The sequence below is a fragment of the Humulus lupulus genome, chromosome 5, assembly GCF_963169125.1.
Source record: "Humulus lupulus chromosome 5, drHumLupu1.1, whole genome shotgun sequence".
NCBI lineage: Eukaryota > Viridiplantae > Streptophyta > Magnoliopsida > Rosales > Cannabaceae > Humulus > Humulus lupulus.
The window spans coordinates 72326915-72346152 of record NC_084797.1 but is presented as its reverse complement, the minus strand read 5'-3'; the positions used below and the strand labels follow the sequence as shown (position 1 = coordinate 72346152).

The 19238-nt window shown below is 34.9% G+C and overlaps 1 protein-coding gene across 2 annotated transcripts in view; it reads left to right on the top strand.

The window, feature by feature from the left end:
• LOC133777438 (uncharacterized) overlaps positions 1-12642 on the top strand; it is a 29070-nt gene extending 16428 nt beyond the window's left edge. Inside the window, exons 4-7 of one of the 2 annotated variants that reach the window (XM_062217026.1) lie at positions 9033-9077; positions 9163-9252; positions 9433-9534; positions 12175-12642. In XM_062217026.1, coding sequence (XP_062073010.1) covers positions 9033-9077; positions 9163-9252; positions 9433-9534; positions 12175-12327 — 390 coding nt within the window. In that variant the 3' untranslated portion in view covers positions 12328-12642. Of the gene's footprint in view, positions 1-9032; positions 9078-9162; positions 9253-9432; positions 9535-12142 lie in introns of both variants that reach the window. The other variant, XM_062217027.1, reaches the window with a different exon arrangement.
• The last annotated feature ends 6596 nt before the right edge of the window (positions 12643-19238 follow it).

Below are 19238 nucleotides of genomic sequence, written 5' to 3'. Positions count from 1 at the left end.
TGATGAATAACCCCATCCTTAAAGAAACCATCGAACACTGCTTGGAGATCACTCTTAACCGTGTCCCAGTTATCCTGATAGAAAGCTAAAGAGAATCCATCGGGACCCGGAGCCTTAGACCCCTCACAATCGAAAACTGAACGACGAATTTCCTCTTCCGAGAACGGCTTCTCAAGGAGAGAGGATAAGAAAGAGGGAATAGGCTCCCAAGAAATTCCTTCGACACCATTCCACCTCCTAGGGGCAGAAGAATACAACGAGGAGTAAAAATCAACAATTGTCTTTTCTATATCAACCTCTTTGTTAAGGATAGTCCCATCCTCTTCCTTAATTCGAGAGATGAAATTTCTAGCTTTACGAGCGCTGAGGATACTATGAAAGAGCTTGGAATTAGAATCTCCTTGTTTGGCCCATTGACATTTCGACTTAAACCAAACTTCTCTCTCTTCTTCAAATACAACTTGGTGCCATTCTTCCTTAATCTTCCTTCGCTCCGTAAGAAGTTGTTCATTCCACTGTCCACCTTCCTCTAACCTAACTTTGTCTTTAACCAATGAAAGCTTTTCCATGAACCCATATCCCGGCCACTCCATCATCTTAGACGAGTTCCACCACTTCTGACAAAACACCTTGAAATCCTTATGCTCAAGCCAGGAATTATCAAATCTGAAAGGGCTGGGACCCCAAGAAGGAGGATTTGAATCCAACACAATCGGACAATGATCTGAGACAATGCGAACCAATACTTCCTGACGAATGAAAGGATAGAGCTATGTCCACGAAGGCGAAAATAAAAATCTATCGAGCCTGCTGCAAATAGGCCTTTGTCTGAAGTTAGACCAAGTGTAACGGCCATTCTGGAGCTTAGGATCCACCAAGTTCATCTCTCTAATCAACGCATCAAAATTCTTCATACTTCTAGTGTTGGACACGCTATTCAGTTTTTCATCTCCTCTCCTAACCACATTAAAATCTCCCCCTAAGCACCATTGACTGCCACAAATGACCTGTAAACCAGCCAACTCATCCCAAAAACTCTCCCTTCTACCATAAGCCACGGGCCCATAAACACCGGTAAACCACCAAGGGTTCTTACCCTCAGCTTCAATACGAATGGAAACGGTGAACTCCCCAACCAAAGAGTCCGAAACAGAAACACTACGAGTATCCCAAACAACTAATGTCCTGCCTGACCTATCCAAAGGCTGCTGATAAATCCAAGCTTTAAATCTGGACCTCCAAATACTACCTACGAAACTTCTGTCTATTTTAACCTTTTTCACCTCTTGAAGCACAATAAGGTCAGGATTGACCTTGCAAATAGATTCTTTTATCGCCCTCCGCTTCTCTCTATTACCACTTCCCCTTACATTCCATGATAAAATCTTCATGAGAACTTACGACGCCCAAACATTCTCCTATTCTCATAATTCACATTAAACTCAAGTTTCTTGAGTTCACGTGCTAAAAACTAATCAAACTTACAAACAACATCACATTCATTACTCTTTTCACGAAAAATCAAGTTTAAAGTTAATAAAAATAACTCTTTACCATAGAGTTATCAATCATCGCTTGAGTCCGGATTTGATGACGAAGAAGCAAGTGCAGGACATGAAATAGGAGGTGGACTCCTAGAGTACACATTAATAGAAGGCGGAGGCATGTCAGGAGCTGTAGCTGAGGCAGGTTGAGAATCAGGAGACTTGTTGTGTTGTGTCTGAGATAGGTGGAGAAATAGGAGACTCGTTAGAACATGTGTTAGGGTCAGAAGATGTGGTAGAATACACCAGCAAATCATCATTCTCCCCCTGATGAGGAGTAGATGAAGACAAAAAATAAGGTGTATTTTCCATGAAGGTAACATCAATGGAGAAAAAATATTTGTTAAGATTGGGACAGTAACATCAATATCTTTTTTGAAGACGAGAATAATTGAGAAAGACACTTTAGTGATTTATGATTTAATTTGGTGACATGTGGACGAATATCTCGAACAAAACAAACACTACCAAATATCCTAGGTCAACAGGAAACAATGACTTATTAGGAAAAAGAACTTTATATCGGATCTCACCATTAAGAACAGAAGATGACATGCAATTAATAAGAAAACATGCAGTGGAAATGGCATCGGCCCAAAAAGGTTTAGGAACATGCATTTGAATCAAGAGGGCTCGTGCAGTTTCAAGTAGATGTCTGTTTTTACGTTCTGCTACACCATTTTGAGATGCAGTATCAGCGCAAGAAGTATCATGAAACATGCCATTAGAGACCATATAAGACTGAAAAAGAGCAGATGTATATTTTTTGGTATTATTACTTTGCAAAGTACGAACAGAAATATTAAATTGATTTATGATCTCAACACAAAATGCACAAAATATAAAAAATAACTCGGAACGATTTTTCATTAAATGTAACCAAGTTACATGAGAATAATCATCCACAAAAGTAACAAAATACCTGAATCCAGGTTTAGACAAAGTAGGAGGACCCCAAACATCAGAATGAACTAATTCAAAAGGAACAGTAACACGTTTATTGACTCGATGACTTGAACTAAGACGATGATATTGAGCAAACTGACACAACTCACAATCTAATGAGGACATCTTATTAAATTGGGGACAAAATTTCTTAAACAAAGGAAGGGATGGATGACCCAACCGACAATGAGCCCCAAAAGCAGAAGCGACACTCGAACAAGCAATAGAAGTTGGTGGCAGTGGATCAAGAACATACAGGCCGCCAGATTCATGTCATTTACCAATAATCTTCTTCGTCATAAGATCCTGAAATAAACAATGATTGGGAAAGAATGAGATGCAACAATTTAGATTACGAGTGAGTTGGTTAACAGAAAGCAAATTAAATGATAAATTAGGTTAGTGTAAGGATGATGACAAAGTAAGCAGAGGTGTATGAGTAATGGTGCAAATCCAAGAACAGAAGATGATGATCCATCAGCTAAGGTAACAGTAGAAGTGGAACTATGAGATTGAAAAGTAGAAAAGAGACTGGAATTACCTGTCATGTGATTTGTGACTCCAGAATCAATGACCCATTTTGAGAATGTAGAAATAAGGCATGCATTAGAGTTACCTGAATCAGCATTAGTAGTGACAGAAGGAGATGAAGACTTAAGTAATTCCTGGTACCGTGAGTACTTGGCAAATTCATCAGCAGAAATAACGACCGATTTGTCAGATGCATTGCTAGTGCTTGCAACATTAGCGAACTGTCTTTGCTGATTTTTAAATTGCAACTTTCTACACTCAAATTTTGTGTGACCAGGCTTTTTACAATAGTTACAAAATTGCCTCCAGAATCCAATGTTCGATTGCCAGACCCTTGTGGATATCCCCCTTTCTGTTCACTTGAGGTAGAAGATCTTCCAGGTGCATTACTATTACTGCGACTAACCAAAGCACTAGTAAGTGGAGCAGATGGAGTAGTTTTAGTGCGGAGAACACGACTAAAGACATCTGGCAAAGATGAGATGTTAGACCCAGAAAGAACTTGTGTTTTTGCAGAATCAAATTCAGGGGAGAGCCTCGCTAGAAAGCTCATTATAGCCATCTGTTCCCGCTGACGTTGTTGAACCTTCACATTAGGACTAAAGGGCAACAACGTATTAAGTTCCTCATATGCCTACTTGAATGCCGTAAAATAGCTTATGAGGGATTGATCTTGTTTTTTCGCACGATAAAATGCTTTGCACACGTCATACATTTTCCAAAGTACAAAAATTCCAAATAATCTATTAGTTCTTTAACAAATTCACAGTGATTGATCAAACCAATTACCTCATTATCAATAGAATTTCGAATCTGAAGGAATAAGCGAGCATCATCCCTAAGCCATGTCAGATCAGCTTTCTCCTTCGAATCTGATTTTGGAGGATCACTAGTCAAGTGATCATCTTTGTTAATACTCCGTAGATAGGCGAATAGTCTTGCTCCAATTCAAATAGTTTGAACCATTGAGTTTATGGTCGATAATTTTAGACATTATCGGCACCATATCCGTCACAATAGCTAACTTATTTTCTGCCATAATCCTAAAACAGCGAAGCAAGAGCAAAGAGACAGAACGAAGAATCACACCAAAGGATGACAGACAAACCTCAACGATCACAAAAAGAAGAAAGCGATGGTAGAAACAGATGCACCATAGGGTCAGAAACACCGAAAAAGTCAACCGGCAGAGAAACAGCCGGAAAAGGGGAGCTCATGCGTGCCGGTGCATGGGTGTTGTCGCAGAAACTTCAGGCGGTGCATGTGGCTCATGCGCTACGATTCCGACCACCAAACTCCGGGGTTCTGCAGATCGGTAGCTGGGCAGTCCGTTGGTGCCGGCGATGAGAGTTCAGGAGCTCTCTAAATGGGTTTTCTGAAAAATGAACCCTAAGGAAGATGAACAAACCCTAATTGCAAATCCCAATTTTGTGATAAACCCTAATTTTGAATTTCAGCTCTGATACCATGTAAACAATAGTGAAGAGAATAATTGTCTTGTTTATTTCATTGAGAAAATAACATATTTATACACAACTTAAGGAAGCTATTCTAGGAAACTAAGAGAATAAAGAAAGCTAATTAGCCTAATTTCTAGCTAATTTTACAACTAGTATTCATATCTAACAGCAGTAAACCCAGGAAAACTCCAATCAAGCTCGGAGACAAGAAAAAAATGTTTGAAGGGAGTTTAGTTGACAAAGAAGGTACCGACAACTAGTAGGGAAGCTCATCTACCTCTCACATACCAGACCTGATATTGCCTTTGCGATATGCATGATCCATGTCAAGGATATCTCAATGCAGTATACAGAATTCTTAGGTATCTCAAGCAAATAGCAGGAAAATGTCTTTTCTTCAAAAAAGACAACCGAAAGGAAGGTTGAAGTATATACAGATGCAGATTGGGCTGAGTCAGTTGATGATAGAAAGTCTACATCTGGGTACTGTACAATTGTATGGGGGAAATGTAGTGACATGGCGAAGTAAAAGCAAACAGTTGTTGCAAGAAGTAGCATAGAAGCCGAGTATAGAGCCATGATCCATGGAGTGTGCGAAGCAATGTGGATTAAACGCCTATTAGAAGAATGAAAATTGAATATGAATCTCCCATTCAGCTCTACTATGATAATCAATCTACCATCAGTATTGCACAGTATTGCACATAACCCTGTACATCATGACAGAACTAAAGACGTCGAAGTGGATCATCACTTTATTAAAGAAAAGATTAGTAAACAAGTTTGGACTCATCAATATTTACAGTCCAGCTTGAGGGAAATATTGACAAATAAGAGAATCAAAGAAAATCAAATCTCACGATTTGGTTGTTATTGTAAAATATTAGTTTTCCTGTTTTAGATGATTTGTAGCTATTTTTGTAATTTGTTGATTATCACGTAATTAAGAGGATTAAGTGTGAAAATTGTATAAATAGGGTTGTGTTCACTGATTGTAATAATACACAGAAATAAGAAAACAAATTTCTTAGCACGGTATATAGAATATTGTTTCCCTATTTTGGTGATTTTAAGTTTATTATAATTACCCTAGAATATACGGTATTCGATACCAAATCTGTCTATAGGTTGTACAATATCTATCTAAATGGCATTGCTCTTCAGAACAAAAATATCAGAAGCTATTTTCCACAATAGATCTTGTAAAGAGAGATGGTGAAATGGAAGAAAAAGTACTACCAACAATCCGAGAAGTGATCAGCCTCCTCAAAAAGCCATGGATCACTACTATATTTTGAAGGAAGGGATGCAACTATTAAGTATGACACCTTGTCGATAACCACTAGCCCAAAAAAATGAGGTAGAACAACTTGTAGGAGAAATAGTATGACACCTTATCAATATCTGTGCAAAAGGATGAGATAGTGCAAAGGGATGCAACTATGAAGTGATTGCGTGAATTATTCAACATAGTCACAACTTATTGATTATACTATTTTAGTACCTTTGCTTTCAATACAAGTTTAAAAACTGAAATTCTAATAAAAAATTAATAATTTTGTTTATGTGTTTTCCTCTTTAAGCTTTTTTTAAAGAATTCCTCTTAAGCTTTTAATTAATTGAAATATTAATAATTTATAAAAAATTTCAAACTTTTTAGAAAATCAACTGTTTTAGTGTCAATTAGTAGTATGTCAATTAATTAAAATCTAAGAAGAAAAAAATGAAACAAAATTATTAATGTTTTAAATTTTAAGGTTTTTTAATTAATCAAAATTGTTAAAGTTTAATCTTTTTAATATATTTTATAGGCACAACTACAATGATGCTCGCTTTTTATGCACTACCATGGTGAATCATACATTTATATGCACGTGTATAAGTTATGATCCACTGTGTTGAACAAATTTCCCATAAATGAACAATTAGATCAATTTATGGGGCACACCTATTTACCAAGATAGAGTTGAAACTGGAATACCACCAAATAAGAGTGACACTAAGACTGTATCTCGAACACGGAGGCCATTACAAGTTCCTAGTGATGCCTTTCAAATTGACAAATGTACCCGCAACCTTTCAAGCCCTGATTAAAGATGTATTTGAAAAAATACTCACAAATGTGTCCTAGTAATTTTTGATGACAGACAAACAAATTGGACTCTTGCAGGTCATCATAAACATTTTGAGGCAATATTCCTTGGTAATCAATGTCAAGACATTTGGACAAGAAAAACTTGTGTACGTAGGATAGGATATATTGTATAGGCCAAAGGAGTGGCAGTCGACCCAAAAAATATACAAGCCATGGTTGAATGGCCAACACCAACCACCTTGAAGGCTTTGAGAGGGCTTTTGGGTTTTGACATAATACCATCGAAAGTTTGTGAGAAACCATGGGCATATTGTGGCACCACTCAAATGAAGAAGCACAGACTGCGTTTGACACTCTAAGGTTGGCAATTGCATCAATTCTAGTTTTGGCTCCCTCCAATTTTCATCAACCCTTTGTGATAGAGACAAATGTCTTGGGTTTTGGTATCCCTATCTCTTGGGCCTCAAGTTCGTGGTACACAGTGACCAAAAAAGCCTTAAATACATGTTGAAACAAAGGCAGGATGGTAGTATATGAGCACCAAAATGTATCTCAAAGCTGCTGGGATACAACTTTGTGATAGAACATAAACCGGGGATAGAAAACAAAGCTGCTGATGCCTTATCTAAAAGAGAAAGGGATAGTGAACTAGTTGTTTTAGCAGTTTCTTAGCACGCCCATGGAGACAACATACATGCTAAATAGTTAATGGCCCTTTTTATGGACCAATAAAGAGACAAGTATTACAAGACCCTGATTTATTCCCTAACTATAAGGTGCAGCAAGGAAAATTGTACGAGGGCAGATTGGTTCTCTCTGTGCATTCAGTTATGATTCCTCAACTTTTGGAGGAGTACCACAGTGGAAAAGCGGGACACATTCTGGGGTATATAGTAAGAGGTATCAGCAATTATATTGGATGTTTTTTGGTGAGGAATGAGGAGACAAGTGCAACACTTTGTGGCTGAATGTTTTATATGTCAACAGAACAAAAATGTAGCCTTATCACCAGCCAGACTACTGCAACCTCTACATATTCCGGACCAGGATTTGATGACTTTGAGGATGGGCTGCCTATGTTAGACTGGTTTGATTGCCTTTTTTGGTTGTAGACCGCCTCACCAGGTACCCCCATTTCATCCCACACAATCTCTCATACAATGCACAAGTGGTGGCAGCCACATCTGTGAAGGAAGTGGTGAGGTTACGTGGGATTCCACTGTCTATTGTTTCAAACCAAGACAAATTATTTCTCAGCAAGCTTTGGACTAAAATTTTCAGATTTGCAAGACACCACACTTAAACTTAGCTCCGCATACCACCCATAAATAGATGGACAAACGGAGGTGGTAAATCGAGGAATTGAAACATATTTGAGGTGTTTTGCGGGGGACAAACCAAAATGGTGGATATAGGCTGCCATGGGCAGAATATTGGTACAATACTTTAACCCATACAACCCCATTTTGAGCCCTTTATAAAAGAGATCCACCCCACTGCTACAGCTTGAGGAAGGCTTTGCTCCTATTTGTAATGTTGATTTACAACTACGGGATAAAATTTTGGAAGAAATCAGATGTCATTTGAATTGTTCCCAAAAGAGGATGAAGGATTACGCTGATAAAAAGAGATGAGAAGTAGTATTTGTGGAAGGAGACATTGTGTATATGAAGTTGAGACTATTGCCACAAGTCACTTGCAAGACAGATAGTTAAAAAGTTATCCCCAAGATTTTTTGACTCTTACCAAGTGATCTCTAGGATCGGCGCAGTCATACAAGCTGGACCTACCTCCTATGATTTTCACACATCATGCGTCCGTGTTCAAGAAGGCTGCGGGAATGACAACAAAAATCCAACCACTATTACTATACTCACTAAAGAGCTGGACTGGCAGGTAGAACCTGAATGAGTAAAAGGACTGTGACGAAACTCACAAGGGGAGCCGGAAATCCTCATCGAATGGAAGCAATTGCTGGAATTTGAAGTAACATGGGAAGATTTTGAAAGCCGGAATATCCAATTTCCTGATTTTCATCCCAAGTGCAAGGTGAGAGTACGAGGTGGGTGGGTGGGGGAATCGATTGATCAATTACTAAATACACCTATGTTAGGCATAAAAAGAGAGAAAGTGACTTGGAAGTCTGTGTGGCTGATTAGTATAGATTGGAAAGACAGTTTGGATGTTAGGGAGGGAATCGATAGTGAATTGGGGAGAGAGACCAGGCTCTTGAATTCGTAGAGGTTCTTGGACAGTGTGTGTGTGCGTGCGTGTGTGTGTGTGTAGTATATAGATTTTTTTTCCATCAATGATAAAACTAGGTTTATATCCAATTTCAAGTTATTCCTTCCTATTCCCTGCTTTGTGAATTAGCATTGAGTTACCATACTATGTTGGGTTCTATATGATTCAATTCTGCCTTTATACTTTGAGGTTTTAAGTTTTGATATTTGGTAGGTAGGGTACAAAGTTGTAACACCAGATCGGCAGAATATTGGCAAGGTGTGTCACCTTTTATTTTCTGGTGGCTTCTTTCATTTATTTGCCTATTCAGTTGACTAATATTTAGTTATTACTACAATTACAGGTGCGTGGATATACTTTTAATATTAATTCAGGGGCTATTGAATCACTAGAGCTTGATTCTTATGGAATCTCAATAATTCCCTCAAGTTTGGTATGTGGACGCAAAATTATAATCTTATAGCATTGCCAAAAATAGAAACTTTTGCTGTTTTTTGATTGGATAATTTGGATTTATATTTTGGCTAATTTTACACGCTCTTGTTATACTTATAATTGTCTTGCACAAATACTAAATTCTCTGATCTCTGCTGTTTGTCACACTTGGGTTTAGGTTAGTACATATGCCTTGCTTGTTGAGGATGTGCTGGGAGTTCTCTCTGATGCTGTTGTGGTACATGAAGCTGCAGCTACACGAATACATAGATTGACCAAGGTACCTTTTTCTCCCATGAGTTCGGACCTACAGAATTCTTTTTAGTTTGATTTTTATCCGTATGTGAATGAAAGATTTCCCCTCCTAGAAAAGTTTTCCATTTAAATGCTCTATATAATAAGTGATGGTTACAAAGCATCTGAGCACCTGAAGTGAAGCACATAACTTGAAACCTTGTCTGCTTCTTGTTATAAGCATATATAATCTATAGTACTCAGCATACAATACAAGCGTGGAGGCATTTAGAATGCTGTACACATAATTGTTGAATTTTGAAATACCATAATAGTTTCGTGGATTTGATCAAAACTGTCATTTATCCCCATGTTTTGAAAAACATAGAATACATCTCCATATTTTTAAAAGTAGATACTTCTATCAAAACTAAGGTAGGGTATATGTTGTATTTTTTTTTTTAAAGACACAAAGGTCACATGTCCATGAGCAATCTCCTCTCAAGTTTATTAAGAACCCTCACTTATGGCAGTGGAAAACCATGGCAACAATCAAGAAAAAATATAACTAACAAAAAAAAAAAACTAACAAAACTAATCAAACTAGTACAGAAAACTTGTCCAATCTCTACTAAGATCAAAAAAAGATAAACCCTCAAGACTTTTAACTCGATAAACCCAAGTTGCTATCCAAAACTATAGCTTCTCCCAAATCCCTTCTACTGACTCCTCTTTATTTTCAAAAATTCTATTATTCCTTTCCAACCAAACAGCCCAGAAAACAGCAAGAATGGCTACTGTCCACAATGTGGAAATCCTCCTTCCCCCATATAGTTTAACTGAGCACAAGATTGAAGCATACATCACTAAATATTAAATTCAGTGAGCAATTTACTCCACAAATCTTTAACAAACTCACAATCCAGGAAAAGATGAGAGATATTCACTCCATTTCTCTTGCAACATATACACCATCCTGGAGACAACATTTGGTATGGCCGTTTCTCGTGAACGTTCTGTTTTTCCAATGCTAATAACCAAGCAATCACTTTAACTTTTGATGGTGCACAACTCTTCCAAATGGCTTTGGCCCACCTTTCCTCAGAGTTCAAATGATGCAAACTAAGAGTACCGAAAGCTGATTTACAAGAGAATACTTCATTTGTAGTAGCAGAAACCCACACTCTCCTATCCTCCATCATAGACTGAATCGATGCATGTTCCAAACTCTGCATCATGACCAGAAAATTGGGGATCTCCCTTTTCATGCAAATTCCTCCTAAAATGGAAATTCCAGCCCTCTACATAAATTGAATTCTCTTCACTGTTGACCACCAAATCTTTAATACTCCTATTCTTAGCTGTAGAAACTGATTTTTAAGTGCCTCATTTTGTATTGAGTCTGCAAATAAAACCTTTACTCATTTTTTCCTGAATTACACAAATCACTTTTGGTTTTTGAAATGATGATGGACCCCCTAATTGGTTCACATACACCAGGAGTAGTAAGAAGACCAACTAGGCAGTGAGCTGTGAGGGTAGTGTTGATATACATAGGCAGGTTGTCAGTAGAGTGAGTCATGGGATTGTTGAGTTAGTTGGAAAATATTCTGTTAGGAGAATATAGAGGTGCATATGGGGTAGTATGGGGGATATGTAATTTGTCTTGTATTGAGCATTGCTCTTAGATAATCAGGTGTTTTCTTTTGGTTGATTGATAGGCCTCAAATAAGGTTCACTTATTCTAGGTGCAGAAATAACCAGCAGACCAATTAAAACGACTTTAATTGGCCCAGTTTTGTAATAATAGGTACTTAGAGTTATCTGGGCTCCTTTCTTTTGTCTAGTAGGCTTGGCCGATTGTGTGTATAAGTTCCTAGTCTCTTTTGGGGGGATATCAGATTAGAACTTTTTGTAAAAGAGAGTAAAATACTTTCTTGGGAGACAACAAACTATCTCGAAGAGTTTGGAAATCTGTATTTTCTATTGACATCAATAAAGATACTAAGATCAGAGGATTATTTCAGATTGTTCTTTGTTCCTAAGCCTTTCATTGATTGAATAATAACATATCCATTTTGCCCTATTCTCTTGTTTTTAATCTGTTTGTGAGATAGAACCAGTGAGTTCTATCAAGTGACAAAATTCTCTCAAGTTTCACTTTATACACAAATCCACTCATATGACACTTATTAAGGAACAAAATCAAACTAAAAAATTAATGCACAAAAAAGGATTTGAACTTTTCATAAAAATAAAAGTTAACCTTTTTCTGCATTTTTATTATTATTTAAATTTTAAGCTTATGCTTTAACAAGGGTGTTTTTATCTATCTTGTTTTAATGTTGACTGAAGTTTAACGTGTAAATTTGTTTAGAAATCAAATTTGAAGGGAGGCATATATTATTTTCAAAAATCAAAGATGCATTATTTAATTTAACCAAAAGTTAGGGTAGGTTTTTCTCATTATCTTTTTTGTATTTCCCAAACTGAAGGAAATGCACTATTTTATACAGGTATAAATGTAGTTCTTTCACTTTTATTTTCATGTTAATTGTTTTACATTGTTTCATCTGATGAGGAACATCATAGGCAGATCCTTGTGTCTTATAATTGGAGAAGATGATGTCAATGATATTTTCCCTGTTACCCAGGGGTACTAAATTTATTTATTTGCTTCTACAAGGGTTTTTTGGATTCACATAATGGCAGTTCTTCGATAGATAATCTGGATGAATACTCCAATTTTGATAGACCTTTAAGAGGCCCTAAAAGTAAGTTTCATAAATTGAATAAAGAGATGGAGGATGATTGGGAGCTTCCAATGGATTACTTGTGACCTATCTTCTGTCCAAACAGAGCTGACACAATAGATACAAAGAATGGGCCCTCGTTTTCTTCTCTTCTGTGCCTCTGTTATTTTTCTTTTTTGGCGGACTGAGTTGTTATGGTACGAATACAATTACAAAAACTTGTTTGTAAATTGTACTGTTATTTGCTCTAATTTGGATGTACCATTGCCAACTTTCTGCAGCAAGAGCTTTGTATATATAATTAATTGTAAATGGAATATTAGTTAAAAAGGATGTTAGCTCGAGGAAATGCAAAAGGGCTGTACAAATATATGTACATTTAAAAAAATTTATTCCGTCTTTTTCTTTTTGGTATAATTTACGAGCTTATACTTTGGTGTAGCTACTTTTTATTTTCTACATTTGGACAGTGATAATTATAATTTTTTTTTACTGTGCCAAAATTAAGATTCAAATGGTTCAATTTTTCCCACCTAACAAAATAGGGATAAGTGCGACAAGTTGTTTGAATCTTATTTTTTTTACTGTAAATTATTTAATTTTTTTTTAAAATTTTGCATTATGTCATAAATGACTATAATGTATTGTATTTAGATACCAAATTGAAAAACAAAAAGTGGCTGTATCAGCCTAGCTAAAAAAGGCTGCACCAATGTATATTTTTTAACATAATTTAGGAGAATTACCAAGTGTGCAGACTTATTTACACCAAGGGGAAGAAGAGAACCGACAAGATAAAGAGAGAGAGAGTTGTCTTGTTTCCCTCTGTTTTCCTTCTACAGACTTCTAGTGACTGTGGTATCCCAAGGGTAAGTCTATCCTCTTGACCCTAAAAGACTTAACTGCCCCTAGACAAAATCTTAGTCCTTAATGCCCCTAAGGGCATACTCGCCATTTACCACATTTCCCGCTAATCCTCAAATAGCACTATACATTCCCAATTAATCCTGACGTGCCCAAATAATCACCCATTATCCGGTAAATCCCAAGTATATGCTAAGTTCCCAAAATACCCATAGGCTCACCCCGAGCTAGGCATTTGACTCCATTGTGACTATTCCGCTAGTCCACTCCCTAGGATCGCCTCGGACCACGCATCTCAAATACATCCACATAATAATGTGGCTTCAATCATTTAACGCATATAATCACATTTATGTCATTAACAGATCAAAATTACAAATATGCCCATCTTGACAAGAGCGGGCCCACATGCATATTTAATACACATAAACATGCACATATAATCATATCACCATATAAATCACGTATGCCACGTAGTCACACATTTATTCGATTAATTGTGTATATAAATCCAACTATGCCCTCCAGGCACAGTAATCAAGGCACTCAGCCTTAATAACTAATTCGGGACGTTACAAGGACCCTCAAGAACACATCCTAAACAGCACAAGCAACCCGAAATCTAAGTCAAATCCTTAACCCAACTCAAAACCCAACCTAGAGCTAAACTCACCCAAAACCTAACTTAATCATATAAATTCACAAGGAAAACAGGTTATAAACCTCCCTTATTAGTAATTTCAACCTGAGCTGAACCCCAAGTAATCCTAGCCTCCACCCTCTGAGAGTGATTTCTTCTTTTTCCTTCGGTTTTTCGTAAGGTTCTAGGGTTCTCTAACAACTAAGTCTATCCAAAGCTTAGAGAATGACCAAAATGCCCCTAGTCTTATCCTTAGCCCTTTAGTGCCTCCAAGGGCAAACCCATCATTTATCACATTTCTCGCTAATCCTCAAGTAGTCCTATAAATTCTCAATTAATCCTGACATACCCAATTTATCACCAAATAACTATATGTTACCCGGTAAATCCTGAATACCACTACTTTCCCAAAATACCCCTAGGTTCACCCCGAGCCGAGTATTTAACCCCGTTGTGACTATTCCGCTAATCCGCTCACTAGGATCACCTCGAGTCGAATATCGCAAATATATCCACATAATAATGTGGCCTCAATCTTTTAACACATACAATCACATTTATACCCTCAACGGGTCAAAATTACAAATATGCCCTTATTGACAAGAACATGCCCACATGCATATTTAATACACATAAACATGCCTATATATTCATATTACCATATAAATCATGTATGCCACTTAGTCACACATATATCCAATTAATTCCACATATATAAATCCAATTATGCCATCTCGATACACTAATCAAGGCACTAAGCCTTATTAGCAAATTTGGGGTGTTAGATGATAACTCTACAAAATAGAGTTATTTTACTACTTTTTATGTGCTAATTGTTGCTTAATTCTTGAGTTTTTAATTGATTTATTAAGTTTTTAAATAATTTTGAATTTATTAGTCTTCTTTTGATTTTATATATTTTTGCGTGTTTTTATAGTTATTTTGTTGTAATATATTATAGTTTAATTATTTGAATTATTGTAGTTTAATTTGTGGTAAAAAAAAAGTTATATTATTGAGCTTAAGTGTTAAATATAAATTAAGTTATAATTAATATTTTCAAATAATTAAATTGATTTATTTTATAGTTGAAAATATTTTATTATGATTTATTTTATATTTATTTTGTATGGATTTTATTGTATTTTTGTGTGGAAAAAAAATGATAAAAAGCTGAAAAAAGGTGGAAAGTGGCATTATTGAAACACATTCAGCCAAGGCCCAAGCTCCAAGGCCCACCAGCAGACCAAAGCCCACGGCTGGCCATCTGCCCAGGCCAATCACCTGATCAACGTGCCAACATGACCACTCCTCACAGCCATGCATCAATGAAGCCTTCCTCCTTGCTTCAGCACCACCCCAAAAGTGACTTGACCATTTCCTTCCACTGCCGAAACCATTTCCCAGCCCCATGCTCACAACATCACAGCCGCCCAAGTGAACCAAAGCCACCATTTATTGAGCCCAACAAAATGCAATTTTGTACCATTTGTCCCCTATGACAAAAATACCACTTTTTACCATACTTTTTACATATTTTACCCAAAAACATAATTATTACACCTTATAATTTACCCCTATTTGCCATATTATAATTAATTAAATTAATTTAATCAATTCAATTATTTTAAATTGATTATTTTAATTCCCATTTTTTGGCTATAAATAAGGGATTTGGGGTGTCCATTTTGAGAGAGAGGTTACTATACCATAATTTCTACACATTCAAAACCTCTCAATTCTCTTCATCTTTTTCTTCTTTTTGGTTATTTTCTATGTATTTTTAGAGGAAAAATTTGGGGGTTTCTCCTCCAAATTTTCCTATTTATGTTTGTAATTTTTAGTGTGTATTTGGTATTCTAGTTATGAGTTTCTAATCTTTTTAAGATTATTAAGGTGATGATGAAACAATTTGTAACTAGATAGTGTTTATTTTGTATGTTGATTACCCATTTTGTGCAACAAAGTTTATGGAATTTTCTTCTTCAAATATCTTTTTTCATCTTAAATATCATGTATTTTGGATTGTTAGCACATATTTACACTTTGTTCTTCATTAGTGCATAAGCATAATATTCTTTGTGTAAGATGTGTCATTAAATTGTACACATCCATGCTTAGAACAAACATATTATGTTTTGCCTTATAAATAATGTTCATTGATTTATTTGTTATTTCATTAGATTGATTTACACTAAATGCTTTGAAATTATAATTTTGAAAAGTGAAGAAAAATCCTATCTTTTTATAAGAAATTTGTGCTTAAAATTATAAATATTTTTGGAAAATGATAGTTTAAATTATTTTAACTATCACTAAAACTTGAGAATCAATATACTAATAAATATTATTAAACTTACATTTTGTGGATTCTAGTATCTTAATAATCTTTTCTTTTAACACTTATTGTCAACTCATTATTGCTTTATTTTTATTCTCTTAAATAGCTTTATTTTTCAATCTTTTATTTTATGTTCATAATATTAAAATTCATCAATCTTTGGAGATAGGTTAGAATTTATTAATTTTGGTTTAAAATAGTTTTTCTCTTTTCGATTTTAGACAACTCCCTTGGGTTCGACATCCTTGCTTACACGATCACTATTCTATATGAATGATTCGTGCGCTTGCGATTTATAAATTTTTAAACATACCCGTTTTGGGTTCATCATTAGACTCCTTATACATAGTATCTCCACTAAGATGTCCTAGTATATTAGTAATACGGATCTAGATTACATGTATTTATAATACTAGTGAATCGTACTTATAATATTTAATCCAAAGATTCCATATAACTTTGTTTTACTACAAACTGTTTTAATTCGTTCCCTACATTCTTAATCCTTTTGTACCAATACAAGATTGTAGTCGCAATAGCGAATTTGAGAATTTTATAATATTCATATAATATTATTCTAATAATAATAATAAACAAACAATATATGCAAAAATTCATTTCAATTATTTATTTCACAAAATATTGTTTAAAACATATGCTTTAAAAGGGCACTAATCCCAACAATAACGGGTATGTTATCCAAATTTATAAAAGTGTCCCTAATTCATGTTCGTCATTGAGCCAACGTGGCTGCTCATGGTTTAGATAAGCATGCTCTTAAGATGAATAGACAACTTGTTTAGTTATAACATATCTCTCATTTTCTTTGAGATATTTAGATTTCTTAAGTTATACAACATTGTGTTGTTATCAAACCAAAAAAAAAATCTAACAATAAAATTTAATTCCTATTAACATTATTAATGCATTCCACTCCCACTCTTTCCTATTAATTACTATTCTATTTCATACTAACTAGGGGTGTTCATCAAACCACCCATACCACACAAACCGTACCACACCATACAACAATTTATGGTTTGGAACCCTTCGCGGTGCGGTTTGCATTTTTGCCAAACTGTGCGGTGCAGTGTGATTTGCCGTTTTGAATTTTATAGATGCGGTTCAAACCGCACCGCATTGTTATATATATTTTAATTTTACTACATTTAATCTTAATACATATATATGTTTATATATTGTAATATACACAATATCTAGAAAAATTATTATGTTTTATAAGATGCTAACACATATTTTATTTCATTATTTACATATTTCTCTTTAATTAAAATCTTTAGTTCTGTATCACATTTTTTGTAGTTTGTTGTATTTTTATTATTTTGCTAAAAAATTATTAATTTTTTGTATATTTATTATTTTATTACATACTTTTTAGTTAAGAGTTTTATTATAAATTTTTATTAATTATTATATTTAATTGTTAAAATTATTTGACTATACGAATAAATCACCTACACTGCAACTAGGGGTGTTCGTGGTGCGGGTGGTGCGGTTTTTCTCTAATTTTTATTATTTTGCTAAAAAATTATTAATTTTTTGTATATTTATTATTTTATTACATACTTTTTAGTTAAGAGTTTTATTATAAATTTTTATTAATTATTATATTTAATTGTTAAAATTATTTGACTATACGAATAAATCACCTACACTGCAACTAGGGGTGTTCGTGGTGCGGGTGATGCGGTTTTTCTCTAATTTTTTTGGACCATATTGCATATGCGGTTTGAACAATTTTCCAAACCGCAACTTGCCCCGCATAGACCTCAAACAACATAAACTGCACCGCAAAAATGTGGTATGGTGCGGTGCGGTGTGGGCGGTTTATACCTATCACCAAATAATTTAACAATTAAATATTATAATTAAGAAAGATTCATAATAAATCTCATAACCATAGAGTGTTTAACAAAATAATTAAATATACAACAAGCTAACAAACTTTAAGCAAAACAATAAAAGTATAACAAACTAATAACAAAGAAAAAATGTAGTATAAAAATAAATATTATTTTAATTAATGAGAAATATCTTTAGATTGAAGTAGAATATGTGTTAGCATCCTATGAAATATTATATTTTTTTTCTAGATATTGTGTATATTATATTATACTATATAAATATTTATGCATTAACTTTAAATATAGTAAAATTGAAAAAAATAATATAAAAAAGTTAATATATAGGGGAGGTAACCATTTGGTACCTGTGTTTTTGCAAAGTATCATTTTGGTACCTCTGTTTTCAATAATGCTCATATGGTACCCTGTATTTTAAAATCGTATATATTTGGTACCCTAAACTCAAATTTAATTAATAAAATTTTCCCAATTTAATCAAACTGCTGTCAATTATGTAAGTTCAAAATTGAAATTTAATTACTTAATTACATATAACTGATGACAGTTTGATTATATTGACAAAATTTTATTTATCAAATATGAGTCTAGAGTATCAAATATGTATAATTTTAAAATACAGGGTATCATATGAGCATTATTGAAAATAGAGGGTACCAAAATGATACTTTGCAAAAACATAAGGTACTAAATGAGTAATTCCTTAATATATATAATAATGTGGTGCAGTGTGATTTGAACCACATTTATAAAATTTAAAACCACAAATCGCACCTCATTGCAAGGTTTGGCAAAAATACAAACCACAACCGTATCACGAAAGGTTCTAAACTGCAAATTGCGGTGCGGTGTAAGTGGTTTGTACGGTGTCGGCGGTTTTATGAACACCCCTAACTGCAACGATTTATGTGTAATGTTTATGCGGTGGCGGCCGCGGCCGCGGTGGCGGGTGTGATTTAAATGAGTAAATTCCCTAATATATATAATGATGTGGTACAGTGTGATTTGAACCACATTTATAAAATTTAAAACCACAAATCGCACCTCATTGCAAGGTTTGACAAAAATACAAACCACAACCGTATCACGAAAGGTTCTAAACTGCAAATTGCGGTGCGGTGTAAGTGGTTTGTACGGTGTCGGCGGTTTTATGAACACCTGTAACTGCAACGATTTATGTGTAATGTGGCGGCCGTGGTGGCGGGTGTGATTTAAAAAATTACTCAAACAGCTTACGCCCGAACCGCAAACAACCCTAATACTAACCAA